Source organism: Phoenix dactylifera, unplaced genomic scaffold (genome assembly GCF_009389715.1).
Source record: "Phoenix dactylifera cultivar Barhee BC4 unplaced genomic scaffold, palm_55x_up_171113_PBpolish2nd_filt_p 000097F, whole genome shotgun sequence".
Classification (NCBI taxonomy): Eukaryota; Viridiplantae; Streptophyta; class Magnoliopsida; order Arecales; family Arecaceae; genus Phoenix; species Phoenix dactylifera.
The window spans coordinates 260,907-283,019 of NW_024067681.1; the positions used below are offsets into that span (position 1 = coordinate 260,907).

At 36.6% G+C, this 22,113-nt stretch overlaps 1 protein-coding gene across 1 annotated transcript; it reads right to left on the reverse strand.

Moving 5' to 3' along the window:
• Positions 1-658: 658 nt before the first annotated feature.
• LOC103713393 (transducin beta-like protein 2) lies at positions 659-21,949 on the reverse strand. The gene is given in 12 exon segments (XM_039116519.1): positions 659-1,147; positions 4,903-4,947; positions 7,252-7,455; positions 8,821-8,911; positions 11,312-11,386; positions 14,782-14,921; positions 19,297-19,407; positions 19,410-19,539; positions 19,541-19,593; positions 19,675-19,941; positions 20,014-20,122; positions 21,944-21,949. Coding segments are annotated over 12 exon segments (1,317 nt in total). The 3' UTR covers positions 659-1,061.
• Positions 21,950-22,113: the final 164 nt, after the last annotated feature.

Sequence of the window (22,113 nt, forward strand, 5' to 3'; positions counted from 1 at the left end):
TTATTATATAAGAATATATTATATTACAATTACATATTACTACAATAATGTAATATATTATGCTATCATAATGTAATGTAATATAATATACTATTTTATTAATTATTATTATATTATATTACATTATATTTATAGTATGATAATATATTATATATAATATGATATAATATAAGTATAATCGTAGGATTTATTGGTGAGCATTTTGGTCATCAGAAAAAAAAAATATTAAAATCAAAATAGCTTCCTGACATTGGGATATCCGGTCCATAAATGAACCTGTCACCTGGAAATTGGTCGTTACCCCCCTTCGGCCTGTGGCCTCATCCCCCTCGGGGGGATTTACTTATTCGCGCAAAAAATACTTTTGAAAAAAAGCCCCAAAATAGAGTTTTTTTTCTAAATAGACGTTTTTAGTTTTCTGACAAAGCCAAAACAACTTTATAATTTTTACCAAATACCACTGTATCCTCTAAAAATATTTTTAGAGGGCCAGAAAGTGCTTTCTAACCCACCAAAAAAAAAATTTGCCAAATGGAGCCTAAGAAACATAGAAAAGTAATACCCAGATAAGCAATGAGAATCCACCAAATCCTTGCTAATCTCCTCAAGTTGTGCTCAATCTCATAATAAGAGAGAGAGAGAGAGAGAGAGAGAGATCTCAGAACTTGTTGAGAAAATTAAATCTCACATACTAGCTATAGTTCCTCTATGAAGCCACATCCTCCTTATTTGAGAGCAAACTTGAATCGAACTAGTTCAACATACAAACTACCAGATATTCTATCGCACTAAATATCAGACAAATACATTGTTCCCAATCTCTGAACACAAACTTGAGAACGCATGTCAAGCTACTACCCAAATTGAATTGATTTGCAGGTGAACAAATTTTTGGCATTTGGGCACTTTATGTCTCTATTGTAACTTAGCTGTGATACTGCTTTTCAGAACATGAAAACTATAAAAGCAGAGGGATCCAGGTTAGATTTGTGACGCACTTTGATATACTCCATAGCAAAACTGACCAAAAATCTCTGCAGAAGCTGATTATGGTGCATCACTCATGAAGGGTGGTGTTGTGGAGCCAACCACAGTTTCACTTTTTTGTCAGCACCAGCTGTGGCTAAAACCATAGTGGGTCCACCACCTGCAAAAGTTGGCAGGAAACAGTGATATAAGCAATCCAGTGTACCAATAAGTAAACGTGGTTAGACCTATTAAATGCTACTGTATATAACAGCGGTCTGGTGGTAAATACTACAACACTCTCGTAACTAGGCAAAGTTTATTCATGATGTATCTTTGGTTGTATCTGGGGTGCTCATCAAGAGGAACCAAGTTGGACAAACTAATCTGACCTTGGGTTCTGTCACATTTTGGAGCTACTGATTCAAGAAATACTTGAGCAATTAAATCAAGTGGCCAGGTTTATGGGTTGTCAACATCAATTTGATCTAACAATGACAAGCCAATAGCCTGAGTTATGAGCTGTCAAGATTCACTCAAACCAACAACTGCATGCTACAGCCTGTTTAAGTGCACAAAGAAAACCATAAGATTTTACAGAATATGGGCTTTCGGATGTTTTCCTAAACCATAGGGTAAATAATTCCTAATTGGCTTTTCGGATATCTAGTCATAGCCCAGAAAAAAAATAGTAATTCTGCAGTTCCATAAGAATTAAAGAAAAAACCGGTGGGTCCCAATTTTCCCCCACAACTTGTATGCACAAGTCCACAATGCCCATGGCCTCTTCTTCAAGATCTCTTCCAAGTTCTACCACACTTTCCACCTTTTCTGTTCCTTCTGAAGCCCTGCCACGCTTTGCTGATACAGAAGTTTACAATTCCAAATGCAAGCAATTGGAATTGCAAGCAGCTAATGAAGCTACTTGGTTGCTTGCAATTCAATTGCAAAAAAAAAGGGCCCAAAAAGTTGCATTTAGTACTGTAGGTTAAAAACAACCACAATAACAGTTGACTCAGGTTGCAAATCCTATCCCACCTATCTTGTATCCTCACAGCCTCTCACTAGCTTAATTTAAACTATAATTTAATATATGTAACTATATAAAATGATTTTATAACAATCTATTACATCAACAACTATTTTTATAATATCATAACAATCATTTAACAATAAGATTACAATTTTTATTATAATTATCACAATAATAGGACTTATGATATTATAACATTTCTATTTTAATCATAAAAATAATATTATTATTTTTTACTTTAAAAGGATCACAATATAATGATTTTTAGAATAACATGATTATTGCTACAGTTATTTATATTAATAATAATAATATTTTTATAATATTGTAACCTTTTAGTAATGTTTTATATTTTATCTCTACTATCAAATATGATTATAATCATTTAATAATATATAATATACTAATATAATATGTATTAGAATTCATTATTATATACATTATAATAATGCAATTATTGTTATCGTACTTTACTATTATATAATTACTACAACTACAATCATATAATTTAATTAAATATTTCATAAATATCATAACAATAGTTTAACAATAAGATTACAAATTTTATTATAATTATCACAATAATAGGACTTATGATATTATAAGATTTTTATTTTGAATTATAAAAATAATAATAATATTTTTACATTAAAATGATCGCTATATAATGATTTTTAGAATAACATGATTATTGTTACAGTTATTTATATTAGTAATAATAAAATTTCTATAATATTGTAATTTTGTCGTAATATTTAATATTTTAATATCTATTATCAAATATGATTATAATCATTTAATAATATATAATATACTAATATAATATGTATTGTATTTAATTATTATATAATAATATAATTGTCGTCATTATAATAATGCAATTATTGTTATTATACTTTTACTATTATATGATTACTATAACTACAAAACAATTATACAAACAAACAATATCATATAATTTAATTAAATATTTCATAAGATATTTTGTATAATTTATTGTCATATTTTATATAATAGTTGAAATATTATTATATACTGCTACATAACAATATCTTAAGAACTTACTCATTAATTTCAATATATTATTATATTTATTATACACCATTGCCATGTAATAAATAATGATATTATAATTATTAATTTATATTTAATATTATTATACTATATATTTTTTGAGAAAAATTATATATTATATAACATTAGAAGAAGCTAATAGATGGCCATCTATTATTCAAACATAACAATGAAAAAAGAAAGTAGTTCACCACTTTTGAAGGGGTAAACTTATCTGATTATTTGCAAGGTTACTACACCTCTTTTTGCACCATACTACCAAATAGCTGTAAGAAGCATTTGAAATTGCTAATCATGACAACCGAACATATTTTTTGCATTTGCATTTCTAATTGTAGCAATTCCAATTGCAATTGCATTTTCTATTGCAACAATTGGAATTGTAGGCAACCAAATGGCCTCTAAACACACCGCCCTAGCTGCCCCTCCATCAATACGGTATAAATGTATACATGCATACATATCTATGGATACATGCGTACGTATGGATGTATACATACATATATATACATATATATATATATAATTTTATATACATAAATATGTGTATATGTACCTGTAGAGAGATATATATATATATAAGTATATATATATATATATATGTATGTATATATATATATATATATATATATATATGTATGTATACATATATATGTACGTATGTATGTATATAAGGGGCAGTAAGGATAGGATAGCTTGGATCAAGTGCAAAGACCACCAATGGGAACAAGTGGATTTATGTAGAAAATGGTGACTTGAATAAAATATGGGAGGGGATGCAGGGTGGAAGGCCAAGTGGATCTTGCCCTGAAGGCCTTCCAGTAAAGATGCTTGGATGAGGTCGGAGAAGATAAAGGTAGCAATCTTATAAAAACCAGAGGCTTGTTAACTAAAAGATGGTGACTGTCTGCCCCTCCATCAGGAATTCTCTGTCAGTTCTGTATCTCTGTGCTGAATTAAGGTTTGAGGTGGGGTTAGGAGTGGACATAAGGAGCAGCAAGGACTTGATAGCATGGATCAAGTGCAAAGGCCATCAATGGGAACAAGTAGAATTCTGTAGAAAATGGTAGTTTGAATAAAACAGGCGAGAGAATGCAGGGCTGAAGGACAAAGTGGATCTTGCACTGAAGGCCTTCCAATAAAGATTCCTAGATGAGGTGGAAGAAGACAAAGGTAGCAATCCTAAGAAAGACAGAGGCTTCTTAACTGATAGATGGTGGCTGTGCTGAAGGGGGACCTCATTGGAGATCCAATGTTTATGAAGCATGAGCTAAGTTTCAGATTGCTCCTAAGGCATAGAAGAAGTGATCCATGCACCATTTCAAGGAACAAAGAGATGATGGCAGGATTGCTAATGTCTAAACTTTCTTTTCGTGCTTGTTTGAAATCAAGCTTGTCCTAATGTTTTAATCATCCAGCGAGGCATTACCCACATATCCATCAGTAAAATAGAGTTCCTTTACTCAGCTTAAATGATTTTTTTACTCTTTAAATGTATGCTTTCTTAACTCTATGATCCATATGATGAAAATTAGGTTAACTTTGAAGAATATTTACACATGCACATCAACAGGCTTCTAATTGCTACTCTTGATCATAGTAAATTTTCTGCGAACAATTCACAAGAATTAGCCAAACAGAAAACTAAGCAACGCCAAGTAAATTTTAGGATTCTTTAGTAGCATCACTTCAATCCCTTGGTTAATCCTCTAGTAATTTCCACCATGCACCCAGGCAAGCCATAAAGCAATCATATATCTAAAGGCAGATAGAAAGCACCAGAGTCTTGAGAAGTTGCAGAAGTTGTAAAGAAATCTGAAGATTCTTACCCATAGGAATCAATTGAGGAGCCCAAGCAATGCCTGTGATGTCACCTGCATGATGCGGTAATCAACATGATAAGAAAGCAGGACAACAAAATAACTCTTTAACATGTCCTTCGAGCTAATCATCATGCTCCAAGAGGTGGGATACACACTAAATTTGCAACAAATGAGCCCATCTACATATAATTATGAATTAGAACTTAATATGGCCATACCTTACAAAGGAAGGAGATTAGCTAGCTCATATCATATGCATTATTAAGGAACATTTGGATTTTGGACCATTCTGAAACTACGTGATTCTCTTACATGCTAATGCAAGATGCCTTACCTAATAAATAGATATAATAAAAAGGGGTAAAGCGCATAAAGAAGAGATTATAAAAAGAATAATCAACCCTTTTCGATGTACTTCTATGTTAGTTGTCAAAGGATTCTGTGATTGAATGCCACGTTTCTTGAAGACTTTGCTCCTTTATCTGCTCTTTTGTTTTCTCAATGCGGTCTTATTCTCCTGCTTGGGCATCCAAATTCCATTTCCTTCATTCATCGTCCGCTCTCTCTGTGACGATTCGGACAATGAGGATGAAAATGGGGATTGGCTTGCCCAACTCCTACAGGTCGAACATGCGCCCCATCCTCTTCAAGAGAGAGTAAAGAGAGAGGTTTTAAAGCAAGGTTTGTTGTATCGACCATACTGTACTGTACCGGTACCGAACCGTTGTACGATATAGGGAATGTACTGATATTTGGTATGCCAAACCAAATACCATATCGGGCGTACTGACTCTGCATTAGGATAGTACCAGTACGAGATCTAGTACCGAGGTGGTGAACCTTGTTTCAAAGTGTTGATGCTCGTGAGCTTGCCAAAGTCCACTAGTCAACAAGGCACATGCCATGCTGGCAAACATGCCACATCATGGTGAAATATAAAAAAAGAAAAAAAAATAGATTTTTAATTAACAGTGTTTAATAATAAATTAGTAGGTGTTGTGCTAACCAGCGTTGGGTGCTGGTATTGGCCCTTGCATTGTCCATGCTGGCCAGCATGGACCAGCACTTGAACTTGAAACCATGATATGAAGCAACTAAATATTAGCAATATCATGTCTAAACCATTCAGTTAAAGCATCTTCATAATACAATAAAAGAAAGGTCCAACAGATGGCATCCTTGCACGTGTGTATGTGTATGTATTTCCTGTTTCTTCTGTTTATATTATTTCTACATGCCTTCATTAGAGACAACCAACTTCTAGCATTACACCTGACACAATACAGCATCATTTGATTATTTTTGGTTGAATTACATAGGCAAATACATGATAATTAAACCTCATAAATCAAAACCAACAACATGAACAAGATTAGATGAACAGAACAATTAGGTATATGTCACAATTTCATAGTGGCACATGGAACAAATGCAAGAGAGGTCACCACCAAATTTGTCGATCACCACACTTAGGCTTCAAAAGTCCCATGCATGAACAAAACTAACCCTGTGTACCAATAGATAACCATAAACCATATGATTTTGCATGCTGTCTAGGTATGAAAGCCAAGGTTGATGTTTTCCAATGCCAGATACATTCTAATTCATCCAAAAGTATAATTTAATACAGATCTTCTATTTTGTGTTCTTTTGAGCTATACTTAGGAGTAGTTGTCACTAGATCATAAAGGTTCAAAGACCTCTAAAGCGCAACTAGTAAGGCTTGGTCAAACTCATGATATGTGGCAGAAGGCTGTTGGCTGAGCAAAAAGCTAACTACTAACACATAACATTATCTAAATCATGGATATCCAACATAGTTGTTCTAAAGAACCCTACAAGTACCCACTACATTCCATCTTGCTATGCTCTTTCATTCCCCTCTCAAACCTCTTTGCCATGACTTCCTAACCTCGACCATCATGGAAAGCATCCATTGCCTTAGACATGACTATCATTTCCCCCCATCACCACTAACCATATGATCTAGTCAAATTTATCACATTTAGCAAAAAAAGGAAAAAGGAAAAAGAAAGAAAAGAAAATATATCAAGGGACAGCAAGAGTGTAAAAATATAGCCAAATCAAGAAATATCCTGACCAGGCCTAGCATGGTAACAAAACCTAACAAGGAATCAGCTTTCCAATTACAGGCTATTCTTTTTGCTATTGTTCTTTCTATTTAACAAGGACCTCAACAATTAGCAAAGCACAATCAGTGAACCTCACACTAAGGCCAATATTACAGGTACCATATCAGTCAATTTAAAATAGATATCAACAATTAAAATTCAAAAAAAAAAGTCAGAGAATGACTAAGCCACAAGAGAGTAAGGGCATATAAACTTCACGAACCTTCATGTGCTTTATCAGCTGTATCCAAAACCCTCCCTGTTTCAGCACATAACCATTGCAATGTTGAGCCACTAGTGACTGCCAGAATTTTTCCACTGGGAGAGATGCTAATGCGGTCATAGTGTGAAACAGAGCCTTTGGCATCATGAAGTGGAATTGCAAACACTTTTAGGGTCTTCGGGTCCTCATCAAGATGATATCGAACTAAAGAGATAGAACAATCAGAAGCAAGGAGCAACAAAGTTAGAAAAACAGAAGTGTCTGCGTGATCATCATTAATGGTCAAGATAAATCATATGCATAGTATATGAAATGGGCTGCTGTTCTCAATAGGAAATGATGCTTACATAATATGAACAGGTTATTGGAAAAGTCGAGAATTCCATTACCATAAACATCCAGCCTTTTCCAACTATTTGGGTTGGCCTTAAATATCCGCATTTACCAATTATTAGGAATGAAAATATAATCAATATAAGAAAGCATACAAGTTAAGGTTGCAGGGAAATTATATTAAGGCTTTATCATGATACAGAGGACTCCAATTACTCAACAATCAAAGACAAAAATTCAGTCTAAGTAGCTTCCTTGGTCTATCATACAGTAATTTGTCGATGTTGAACTAAAGATAAATAGACATATTAAAATTTGAAATTGTTGTTAAGAAAGTTCACAATATAATCCATAAAACAAAATATTGTTAAAATAGCAACCATTATAACAAGTACAAAGGCCCCTCATTACATTTAATGTATGAAACAGCTATTCAAATTATGGCTGTTATTGAGCTGTTATCCTATTTTAATTGTTGTCATATAGCAGGAAAAATAGTCATTATTTGACATTTTCACTGTCTGTCTGATTAGAAAATATTTTATTTTAATTCATATTTCCATGTTGGCATGTCACCGCAAAAGTAATATTTTATTCTATGATCAGTGACATGAACAAATAATGCTGTTATTTTGCAGCAGTTGCCCGTTATCTCCCACTACAATGGCTAATAACAGCCATATTATTTTATTTTCAAAAATTCCAGTCAAGGATTGACTGAGCTAACAGTTGCTATTTACATTATGACATAGAATTCATGTTGAGGGATAGCAGCATGGTTCGCCATACCAGCAAATATCGGACAGTTTGGCACGTACTGTATCGGACAATTCGGCACATACCGCACCGTACTGGTTCGGTACCGGTATCCAGTATAGATGGCGTATCGACACTCGATATGCCGAAAAAATTTCATATCATACCGTACCGTACCGACATGGTGCTAGTGTGGCACCGGTACAGGGTTCGGTATTGAGACGGCAAACCTTGGATAGCAGCAATATTGAAACCTTGGAATGAAAAGCATTCAAATATAGCAACTGCAAATATTCAATGTTATAGTAATATGAACAAATTGGTATTTGATCTAGATCAGCTAACTGAAGTGCAAAAGCTATTTCAACTTTTGAGATAGCAAAGGCAGTGAAAAGATAAAGCTAATAGAGCAGCATTGCAATCGCAATCTATTTCCTACAGTGCTCAAGTAAAGCATTCAGTTATCTTATTTGAACATACCATTGATATTCCATATTCGTAAGGAACCATCTTTTGATGCCGTAATTATCTGCTCTGAATTTGGAGTGAAACACAACCAAGTTACCGCGCTCTGAGAACAAATCAATGTCATTTTAACATGTATCTTTTTAGTACTTTCTAGTAGCAATCTGACTAAAAGGACCAAATAATGAAAATTACATAAAACAGTTGACAAAGATAAACCAACAAAATAACAGCCGCAAAAACACCAACAGTCACAAATTGAACATTGAAGAAAATAATGAAACTAACACGAGGTACCAAAGTGAAATTAAACCTTTTAAGCCAAAATAAAGTACAAAGCCAAGTTCCTAAGCAAGCTATACCAGGAAAAAAAAGATATAAGATCTTACGAATCTTCATTTTAGCTTTTGTAGTTAACCCTACTCAAATTCAGATATGTTATCAACTTACAGCAACTCAAATTCTTGTTCCTCTACATAAACCATCACTACCAGACTATATTAGAGATCTCAGTTCCATGCATTTAATTCTACATATTCAACACAAAATCTACGAGGGAATCCATCTTCCTTTTCAAAACTTCAATGGAGTAAGGGCAAGACCATAATCAGCTCTCTTGTATCAGCAATGACTACCGACTTCACTTTAAAAAAAATCAGAAAAAAAGGTTAAATCCCCAATTTTGTTTTAAAACAAGGGCTCTGCCCCCTATTACAGCATTGCAAAGGAGAGGAGGCTTCGAAAGCTCTCTCTCCCTCCCTCCATCTCTCTCTCTTTCTCTTTGCTGCCCTCTCCCTCTCTCTCTCTTTTCCTCTCTCCTTTCCCTCTCCACCTCCCTTACCAGTTTCTCAAACTTAGGGGCAGAACCATGTCGATCCACCCCTAGTATAGCTTGGTACGCCAAAATCGGGCAATTTGAGGCAGTAAAACCTTCCTTTATAGTCTTCCTGCTCTAGAGATTAGTTAATTGGAAACGAGTTTCCTAATCAATTTAGATTATTCTAGAAAATTTGTTCGGGAAATAGATTCACATTCATCTAAGAAATGAATCTGGAGACTCCAGCATTCACACAGAGGAAGAGGAAACCGCTCCTTCCTACTGTAACCATCGACCATCCATTGTTGTCATTAAGGTCTGGAATCTCAGTAATGGACCATTTACCGATGCCCAATCATTACACCCGTAACCAAGTGTTGGTACAATACATACCGCGGTACCAACACTCTATACAAGGGTCATACCACTTTTACTACCCTACCAGTATAGTACAATATGCTCTACACCAGGTGGTTGCATCGTGTTTATAAATACCAATACCAATTAATCATTGTCCCAAAATGGTATGGCACTGGTATGGTATTTATATGGTCGGTGCCTACCAAGACCCTCAGAATCAACAAAAATGCAAATCAACCGGTACAAAATTGATACAGCTTGTCAATATCGATCCATACAAACTAATATAGTTGGTACATACCTATCTAGTCGATTTCAATGTCCCAAGGGTGGTACTAGTGCCAAGTTCCATCCATCATTGTTCATGCAGAGAGAGAGATGGGGAGTGACAATAGATGGGATAAAAGAGGGTAAGGATGGGGGAGTAGTTGTTGCGCCACCCTCCACTACCCAAAGTTGCAGCCAATCACTACCAACACCCCTATATGTCTGTCTGCCAATCGCCATTATTTAAACCCTAAAGGGAAAGGGAAAAGCATGAGGCCTTCACTATTATGTGACTTATAATATTATACATATTCTAATTTAAGAATTATAAGATTTCCATGCACCTCTTTAGTTTCATCATATAAAGAAAAGGCATTTCTATTAGAAAAGAGGAGTCTATTTATCAACACTCACATTGGGCATATATCCATTTTTTTTTCAAATTAAGCTCCTTGATTGAGCAAGTGAGAACCTATTGCTTAGAAACTTCTTTCTATACTTTTTCCATAGTTTTGTTGCTTATCTTACTATATAGTTTCCAATTTCTAGCATTAAGAACCTTTTTCATATATGATTTCCCATATCCCGCACTCATGGTGATTCCTAAACTCATATCCCTTGCTGGCAACGACACTCTTGAGAGAGAGTGGGGAAGAAATAGAATAAGCATGCAAAATAAGACTAGCAATCCAGGTGAAATCGAATGTTTACAAAAGCATTAGTACCATCCACGTCTGAAACTTTCCTTTCTAGTGGAACAATTACAAGCCTCATGGTGGACATTCATCACCAACAATATCTTTTAACATGTGACAGTTACACAATCTTTGATTAGCACTAAAAATATCTTCTTTCGCCAATTGCAAATGACCATAATGATAATAAAGATAGTAGCATTGTCCATCCATAGATTGTATTCGATTGGCATAAATTCATGCAATCTTTTTGCATAACAAAAGAAGGCTAAATGCATTCGCATGTAACACAATTTTGAGCAAGTTTTACCTTATGACCCTTAGGCTAAATGCATTCGCATGTAACACAATTTTGAGCAAGTTTTACCTTATGACCCTTAAGTTGCATAACTTTCACAATCTCCTTCACTGAACCATCCTTGGAATAGATGATCTCCCAAACCTGAAAGACAAATGGAGCAAAAAGTTTTAAAAAAAATTATTAATCAGCACTTAGAAGGTTGCTTTGACAAAGTCACATTTCAAAGCATCCAAAGAGGATGTCATGCAAGACTCCCCTAGAGAAAAATGACATTCCAGAAGACTTCCTTAACAAAGGGGAAAAAAAAGTTAGACTATTGCATTCTGGAAGGTGAAAACTCAAAAATGTATCAACACGATTAAGAAACAGTACGATGTCAAAAGGCACATGAGAACAAAATTAAGTAACAAGCATAATCAGATCAATCCTTAATACTGTGTGTTTCAGCAACATTATGTAGTAGTCAACATGACTAGAAAATGGAAAAGATATTTGGTTTCATGATGTCTATGAGAAAACTGGACATGCCAAGGTAATATAGGGTTGCAATAATGAATCATTTCAGGTAGAACATACTTAATGTTCGCAACAGACATTAAGAACATAAATTTCTATAGAATAAAACCATATTAGGTGCACTATAAATAGAATATCCCATTGAATCGTGAAGAGTTTAGATTTTAGAAGCTCCCATCCAGACGGAGGCAATATCTGCATATAAATTCATAGGCCTGAAAGGCTGAAACAGTATATAGCAAAAAAAAAATTGTGGAATTTGACATCCCACAATCTAAGAACCCTCAAGAATGTTTTGAGCCAATGAAGAGACAACGAAGCCCAAATTACCTATCATGGGCCACCACCACAAGCTCCTAGATAGGTTCCGGGCCACATGAGCCATTGCCCAAAGGATGAGGGAGTTAGGCCCTATTTGGAATTGCTCTTGGTAGTAGAATTTTTCTCAATAAAGCTTTTGGAAGTAGATTTTTTTTTTTTTTGGCTAGTAGAGTTTTTAATAAAAAGTTGTTTGCTATTTGCTAAGAAAATGCTTTTAGTATGAGAAAATGATAATAAAGGATATCACATAGTACTTTTAATTTTTTAACTCTTTGTACTAGAACTATTATTATAAAATATTTTTAATTTACAAATTATATTACTTTGACTCATGGTATGCTGAACCAGCTTGTACCAGCCGGTTCAGCCCGGATCGGTCCGATCCCTGACTGGTCCAATACAGCAGTGAAAAATAGTTTCAGCCTCTATGGGGCCGAAACCGAATAGTACAGAGGGCATACTGATGCGAACAGGATCAGTTCGCACCGGTACAAGCCCGGTACCGCCTTGTATCGATGCGAACCGAACCAATTCACACCAATACGCCTTCGGGCGCTCTGTGGCATTTTTCATGCCATAGAGTGGCATTAAATGCCATTCTGGCAGCGGCTGTAGCATTTACTGCCACAGTGCATTGCGTGCGCTGTTGCCAGTTCGGTACTGGTACCGAACCGGTACCGGTTCGGCGCACGTAGGCTTTTTTCAGCCTTTGATGGGACAATCATCTGACTCTTTCTTCGGCGGGAGAACGCACTTTCTTTCTGTATCTCTCGCAGATCTCACGGATAGAATCAAACAATTACTTTGGACAGTATAATATTGAAATAGTAATAATATTATAGTATTATAGTATAATATTATAGGAATACAATAATGTTATACTATTAAAATATGATTATTATGATATAATAACGATAGTAACATAGTATTTTCATAATATTAGTATAATATAATATAATATTCTATACTATAGTATAATAATATAATAATATACTATAATAATACTATTATATTATTAGAGTAGTATAATAATATGATACAATGTGATATAATATAATATAATAATCTATTTAAAAAATAATATACTATTATATTATTAATATAATATGATATGATATAACATAACATAACATAATACAATGTATCAAATATTAGTCAGTAATTATAATAAAACATTTTAATATAAAGTATTACAATTATTATTAACATATTTAATATATTATTAAACAATATAATATTATTATAATATATGACATGATATTATTTTTTAGTATAATAATATAATAGTATTATATTATAATATTATTTTTACGTTAATATAATATAGTGTAAATCTAAAATTTATATATTTTAATTTAATCTAAATATTATAATAAATAATGTAATTATTTTTGGTTAGAGGTATTTTAGTCATACAAACAACTTCTTAATGGGTTTTAGAAATAGCTTTTGTAGAGAAGCTCCAAATTGAAACTTTTGCCAAGTAAAGATTTTTCAGCTTCTGGGAGGAACAGAAAGTTGTTTTAGGTGTTTTTTACCAAACAACTATATATCGCCTAGAAGCGCTTTTGGCCCCTCCAAAAGCAAACCCAAAATAGGGCCTTAGACCATCCTACATGCCACCTTAAGCTAGAAATCTAGGGTTGAATGGTTCTTAGCTATGATGCTTCAAGGATGCGAAGACACAATAAGAACAGGACATGACCCTTGAGGAACAACAAGTGATGCACAAAATATTGGGCTCTCCAAAGAATAAGAAGTGATACTCATTTAGTAAGGCTGCACAAGGCCATAGGGCCTCAAAATCCAGAGAGCTTGATGGAAAAGAGGAAAATCTGAAAGGTTCCTTGCCTAGGAGGTTGGGGACCATGCAAATCTCTAATTTTTTTCCTTGAGCTTCTCTCTCTATGAATATGCCACCAAGGTAAAACCTTTAAGCAACACTTTCTATAACTTACAAGTATTACATTTTTAGACAACTTCCTTACCATTAACTGTCTATATACAAAAACAATAATAATATAAAATAAATCCAAATTTTGAGAAGTCTTAAGGTTCCATATGATATCAATCTTTAGCAACACAATGAAACATTTTGTTAAAAAATAAAACAATGTGCACCAGCATCCTACAATAATTCAGTGCAACTCTTTTAAGTAAAAATCAATGCAGCAGCAGCACCATCATGTACAACTCCACTATCATAACTATTAAAAAATAAAGAGGTATAAGGAAATTCAAATATATGAAGATGCATTTTCATAGCAGCAAAGGTCCATTAATCTTATAGAAGCAGAAGCACCATATTGTAAAACTTCCAAATCATAACTACTAAAAAGTATAGAGGTAAATGGCAATGAAAATATATGCATATACATTTCTATAGCAGCAAAGGTATGCTAATTCTATATACTTTATATATGACACCGCTAGTTCAATATATTCTTTTTCTGAATTTAAACAATTTTGGTGATTCATGACTGAAAGAGGTCTCAAGTATTGCTAATAGGCCCTTTGGTTCAGTAGTCAAGGCACCAAAATTTCATGGGGAAGTTGCTTTTGTCTATTGGTTAAAGTCTGCCTGAACTACTTCCTCTGGCGATAAAAAAGTACTTAGAATTCATGAAGATCAGACCCACTTCCTATAGTAATGTAATGTGGCACCACCAAGTCGTTAGGGCCGTACAAAGAAAACCAACCTTCACATCTGCAGTAAAGGCTGCAGCAGCCAGAAAACGTCCATTTGGCGAAACAGTAGCCATGTTGTTTTTCAGCTGATTCGTGTCAACAGTTCCCAAGTCTTTCCCGCTTTTACCATGCCAAACTTTAATATCAGTCCCTGAAATAGAAGGTGATTGGTGATTGCTAGAAACAATTGTACAGCAGAAGCCTCTTAAGAGAATGCTACAGGAAACTTCTCTTATGACACAATAAACACCAAAATATGCATATGTCCTGAAAGAATTTTAACTCTTGCAGGCAAAGGAAAACATGGTAAACTGAACTGCTCATTGCAGAAGATTCTTCGCAGCAAATAATTCAGTGGTTCCCACCAAACAGGTGATTTTCTGATGACTAGAGTAAGAATGAAACTTATTTGAGCTATTAGACAATAATAAAGATGCCAAGCATCAAAAAACTATATCTTGCAAGACAGCAGCAAGTCACATGAAGGACTGAAGATAGTCGAACCAAGTTCATTCACCAAAGGAGGCTATTTGCATAACTACTGTTTGATCAAGGGAAGTAATTTGCTGCACTCAAATTTAGTGGAGAGAATGATGTTAGCCAATTTTTTTCTTTTTCTCATGGTCCTGATTTTCAAAACTATTATTAGGACTGGTTGGTCTAGTAACTTGTAAACTCATCATTTGACTTTTCATCATGTAAATATTAAGTTGTCATCTAATTCTAAAACTATCGTGCAACTACTTATAAGCAATTTTTGTGTGAGTTTTAAGCATGTCAACAGATAGTTCTTTAGTTTATGTGAGACTAGGGGTCCTATTTTGTGTAAATGTATCTAGGAGGTCCTTAGTTTATTCATAAATTTGTTTCAAGAAGTTTCTATTCACTATAAGAAAATTTGTGGTTAATCTTGGAATGCTTTCATAATCTTATACTCTATATGACACGCTCTGATGATATATTTGGCTGGCAACATTTTCTTTTTTAATGATCGACTTGGTGGAGGGACTTTGTTTCAATATGGCTATGTAATTTTTAAGTAACCTGCAAAATTTATTTTATATCTTAGTTGCACTATTACAATTCAAATGTACCTATTGGCCAGCTCTGTGCAATTAGCCATAATTGCTTTTAACATCAAATTTTCATTTTGTATCTTGAATTCTTTTTTGCTTCATGGAGAGCCAAGAATTCTTTTACCCATGGTACGTCGTCTCGGTACCAGGCCCCACATCGGTACCACCCTGTCAATGTATCAGTACGTCCGGTACGAGAGCCGGTTCAGCGTACCGAGTGTTGGTTTGTCCCTTATACATATATCAACACCGAACCAGTATTGTACAGTATGCTCTGTAGCGCCCGTACGGTATACTCTATACTGCCCAGTTCGATACGGTATGATGTACCGCTTTTACCACATATTTATTGTTTAAGTGATCTTATCTATTTCTCTTCAGGGCATTTAGGAACTTTTCATTGTTGTTGCATTCAAAATGCCTACCATCCCCGACTGGATATTGCTTGATATTGATATACCAACAAAGCCTTGGCTATCCATCAACCAAGCTACAAAGACTTGACCCAAAAGCTTTTAGCTAGGAAGAAATGGGTCAATATTATACATCAAACTTAGCTTCGATACCTTCTTACCTTACTTCTTAGCAAAAGTTTAAGCCATTAGGAAATGTGTCGACAACGTATATCAGGCTTAACACTATAAATGTCTCCATATGACTAAAATTGCATTAATACTATCAAATTAGACTCTTGAGCACTACCACAATCTTCTAAGCTCAAGACACTTAACGCAAGTTTCAACTATTTGGCTATCTCCAAACTTTCAATATTTTGACCTCAAAAAATCATGACAGGCAAACAATTTTGCATATAAAATTTATAACAATAGAAAGATACGTAGACTAGCCAATAGCCTACCAGTTAAAGTAAACTACCTTCATGCTACAATAACATCAAAGTAAACTACATTCATGCTACAATAACATCAAAGAAAAAGTCGTTGTAACAATTTAGTAGAAGATTATAGACACTTTAAACAAATATTTTTATTTGGAAATATAGTTGAAAATTTAAGCATTACCAATTGTCATAAGATGTTATTCACTAGGACACTCTAATTAGAGTGCCAAGTATCCAAACTCCTAGCTAATATAAGCAAGGCACTCTATTCTTGGAGCATCATGCCATGTCATCCAAGTGTTCAAGAGTGTTGAAACTCTAAAATTGGTAAAATTTAAAGTGTTTAGGGTAACACACAGCAAATTCAATGTTCTTTGATTTCCTCTGTTATCTTACAATTCCTCCCAACTTCATTTATATGCATGTTGTTTACCTTTATATTCTACAAGAACTTCTCTAAATAAGATATGTAAGTATATATTCATAAGCACTTTTTTCTTTTTTGAGGAGGGGGTTAAGCGATGTGTTTCTCACTTGCATACTCTCTTCCATGTTTTCTCTTTCAAGTCATCTTAACTACTTTCTTTACTTCTATATCAATGTATTAAAAAGCAGAAAGCAGTGACATAGTAGTTGGGGATTTCATAGTGGATAGTGAATAATGGGTACTATAGTAGGCAAGATTTTAAGTCCCGCTGGGACGGGGGGCATCTCGACCGTTCCATCCCATTCCCGCGAGAAAATAGGACCCAGACAAGGTCAGGACTCCAAAACCTATCCATGTGGGGAGAGAAGAAGAAAGAGAGAAGGAAGGAAAGATGAAAAATAGAAAAAAGTGAAAGGAAAGAAGAAGAAGAAAAAGGATAGAAAGAAAGGGAGAAGAAAAAGAAAGAAAGGAAAGAGAAAGAAAAAGGAAACAAAAAAAGAAATAAAGGTATACAAAAAGAAAGAAAATGGAAAGGAAAGAAAAGAATGTAGAAGAAAAAGAAAAAAAGGAAGGAAATAAAGAACAAAAGAAAGAAAGAGAACAAAGAAAGAATGGAAAGAAGAGGAGAGGCACAGAAGATATCTACCCGGATGCATGATCGGGACCACCGCCAGGATGGGACGAGACAGCAGGACGTCCTATTCCATAGAGAAACTAGGACACTCCTGTCCCACGGGATTTAAAACCTTAATAGTAGGTGCTACATAGCTAAAACAGGCTACTAAGATTTATTAATATTTTCTTACTAAGTACCAAAAAGTATTCATGTTATTCTGATGCAAAAAGAAACAATGAAAAGAATCAAGTGAAAAGCTATAAAACATCATCCACATAGCATTATCATATCAAGTCAACACACATATAATGCAAAGAATCATAATCTAATGACAAATAGCATTATCCGCCCAACATAGTAGTATCACTCATAAGATTAAAGTATCGAGAATCACATAACTTCAACAATCAAATAAATATGTTAACAGTTAGATAAAATCAATCATAGAAGAAAGATATCCACAACCATATAACATAATTCATCGAACAAATTATCATTATCAATAGACAATAAGACTCCATTAGACTCTAGACAAGAACTCCAAATGACAAATTGATGACCAACAATTTCAATAGAAAATCATCATCTGACAGTTCTCGGAGGTCTGCTCCATGAGCATCAGAACTAAAGGTGTCCAAGTTTTTTAAATAGAAACCGGTCTAGCAAACTATGGAACAAATCAGCCACTTTGAACCTGTAGCATAGCAGATGCTATAGCCAGTTATCACCCAATATATTGGGCACTTCATATCCAAGCGTCATATAGCACTGCTATGTTGTTTAGCCTGGCCCGAAACTGCTATAGCAGCCACTGTAGTGCCTATAGCAGCCAATTACTAAAACAACAGTTTGTATGCTCACTTAATACCTTTTTGACAGTGTTTAGGACATGGAAGGGTGGCAGCTGCAGAAATTAGTTAGCACAAGTTACATACCTCTGTAATTTGGAGGGGCCTGCAATAAGGATTTTAACTCATAATGTCACTACATTTCTAGAAATACAAATGTCTATCCTCAAACTAGCAAAAAGTCCATTTTGTATGACAAATGCTATGTTATTTACATAAATGAAGTAGAAAGCAAAACTAGTGTCATGGACCTCATGGTGGAAAGCTTTGGAGGTGAAAGGTCTAACATATAACAGAAATAACACAGGGTACATAGACTAGGTGCAAGGATTGGCACCTATTAACTTTGACAACAAGAAATTTCCTCAGAGTACATCTTTTTGCTATCACCAATCTATGACAGGTGCAAGAAAAATAGATGCAAAATTTGGCAGATGAAGTAAAATAGGCATTAGGGAGTTTGTGTACATAAACATGTGCACACATAGACACTTAAAACCTAATTAGCTCAATCCTGGTTTTTAAATGAAAGCTCCAATGGTTTCCCCCTCATTGATGCAAATTTACAGAAGATACTTTAGATGCTGATGTAGGATAATCTAATAGATACAGTAATCACATTTCGAGTCCATTGTTCCCCACCTACACACATTTCATTCTCCATTTCTATCAATTTGTCATTATCACCAACATCAAACATCCACAAAGATATACACACCTTCTGAGCATGAAGCGATGATTGTACTCCCATCCCCGTTTCCATATGTTGCACAAACCCCAACCAGGGTCAACACAGAGCTCTATCGTCGGATCTTCTGATGCTCCCATTGATCTCAGGGAGCGGAAGCTTGGCCTGCTGCTTGCTCTCACCATTAGGCTTGGCAAATACATCTCCATACATGTAAAGAGAGGCACCAGAGAGGAGCTGAGCTGCCACTACCACAGATGAAGCCTCCTCAGAAGAAGGCAATCGCCGTCGGGTGTGCCCCTGCCGGCAAGTTTATCCTCAGTAGGCCTGCATTCAGAACTTCCAAATGATTAAATGCAAATAAATTATAGACGGCTGTAGACAAAGCGGTCATTACAAAATCCATACTTGAAGCTTTACTGGAAGCATCATCGATCCTGAACACTCTGACAACTCCATTCAGCACAAGCTGCAATAAAGATTCATAATTTTTAAGCATTATGAGTCCAAACAACAGAGCACGGCATTGAATTAGGATAGATGAGAGAACGATGAGCTCACCATTGCCAAATTGCGGCATTGGAGGAGAAGCAGAGGGCAGTACCGCATCCCCATGGCCCTTTAGCGTGTTAACATCGAGAGCATGGTGCTTCTTGTTCTGGTCCTGGAATTTTTAATAGAAAGAAAAAAGTTTTCAGGTGTGGAAACGATCCAGGTGATCAGGGAAAAGATGGAATCTGAGAAACCTGTTGGTGTGGTGGGAGAGGGATCTCGGCTGAGACTTTTGGCGGCGGAGAGGGCGGGCTTCGGGCCTTATGGTCGGCGGTGCTCCGATCGGTGGCGGCGGCCGCGGCGGCTATCGTGCGCGACTTCGGCCCGCTTTCGGCGAAGTAGTCGGCGAAAAGGAGGAGGGGCGAGGACGCCGCCCACGATGGCGGAGAGGAGGGGCACGGAGGCGGCCGAGAAACCTAGGGACGCCGGACGGTGTCGGCATCTTGCTTCTTTCTATGGAAAAGGGGAGAGAGGAAGAGGAAACGGGAGATAAGGCTGCAAATGGGTCGGGTGACCCATGACCCGACCCAGCCCCACCCATTTAGACCTGATCCAATCCGATTTAAAGAGCCCATTCGGAATTTGGGTTTACTAAATTCTAACCCTGATCCAGCCCGTTTGACCCAACCCACCCGAATTCGGAAAACCCATTAGGCCCGTAAGAGGGATGCATGGGCCGTGACCCATCCACGTGACCCGTTCGTGCACTGCGACTGTCCTTCGTAAACCGTGACCTGCTCGCTCTCAATAACTTTAAAATCGCAAATACGAAAGAAAAGTCTAAAATCCTCCATTTGTTCTCCATGTGCTATTGGGCATCTCTCTCTATCTCTCTCCCATTTAGAGTGCTCTCTCTCATCGACAATCGGCCATTGCGACTGGACTACTCCTTCTCCCTCTTGTGCAAACCCGCTCATGAGTGGCGACGCCACCCACCGGTAGTATGATGTGGGCCTCGCTGGCAATGACGAAGATGAAGACGACGATGAGATGGAGTCTGGCCGGCACACGTCAGCTCCACGGAGTCTCCTCTGGGGGCTTCTCTAATCGATGATGAGGTGCTCCCGCCTTCCGATCCAGTGTTCCTACTCAAGGTCTCCTCTGGGCCGCCGATGCCACCGACGAGCGCCTCCGATGGCTCAGCATCTTCAAGTTCATTTCTATTGCTCTTGATGTTCGTGGAAGGGAGAGAGCTTGGGAGGGGAGGAGGGAGTTGTGTCGAGGTCATCGGAGAGGAAGCATAGGAGGCCAATGAGGGAGAAACCATAGGGAGGAGGGAGAGGGGTAGTCGAAGCAGGCATAGGTGGCGAGATTGAGAAGAACAAGGGCGGCGAGGAGGAGGGCCCAGCATCCGAGTGGAGTAGAGGAGTAGGGACAAGACATGAAAAAAAGTTCAATAGTTCGACTCATCGGACCTGAATTTTTTGGGTTGGGATCGGGTTATACATGAACCCCATCTAACCCAAATGACCGTTGGTTTAAACTCTCCCTTTCTTTTCTTTTTTTCTTTTTTTCCCACTTCTTCTTCTTTGCCGAAACAGGGGACCTTCTCCCCACAACTTGCATCGAACCAAATCTATGCTGGAGTCCGTGGTGGCACCCCGGGTCAAAGGACTCACGATTGCTACCACAGACAACAACCGATGGCAGCCAACGACCAGCGGCGAGGAAGAATGAACCAAAATAGGGACCCTGTTTCGGATGGTTTCTTAGCGATTTCGCCAACCCCAAAACTTGTCTAAACATAGCTATAGAGATGAGAGGAAGGAGAAAAAGACTTACCTCGGTCCGGCGGTGCTCCTTTCCGGCGACAACCTCGAGGAGGATAAATCGGTGGAGAAGCTCGGAATAGGGGCTCGATCTCGGTGAACTCGAAGGAGGGAGGAGGAGCTATGTAAATCGATATTTCCAAAACCTTATCCGGCGGACTCCGGATCGGGATAGACTTCCGATCCCATCGCGATCAGGGAGGATTCCTCACTGCGATCAAAAGAGAAGAAAAAAAAGACTACAGTGGGAGTCTTCCTCCCATTTTTCCCTAACATGCGCCGCACGTGAGGTTGGCCCAAACATGGTTGGCCGGTCAACTAGACCAGCCAGTCCACCAGGTCTCATAGAATCCCACCTCCATCGCTAACCCCACTGCTACCCCTAGCCTCCTTTAATGTTCCAGTGGCGACATCACATTATTCTTGCTGCCATCGGATTCTAAGCCTGCGATTGCTCCGCGTTTATCCCAGTGTCGTCAATACTTGAACCGAAGTTCGGCCAACTGGTTCTCAAAGGTGGGGTCGG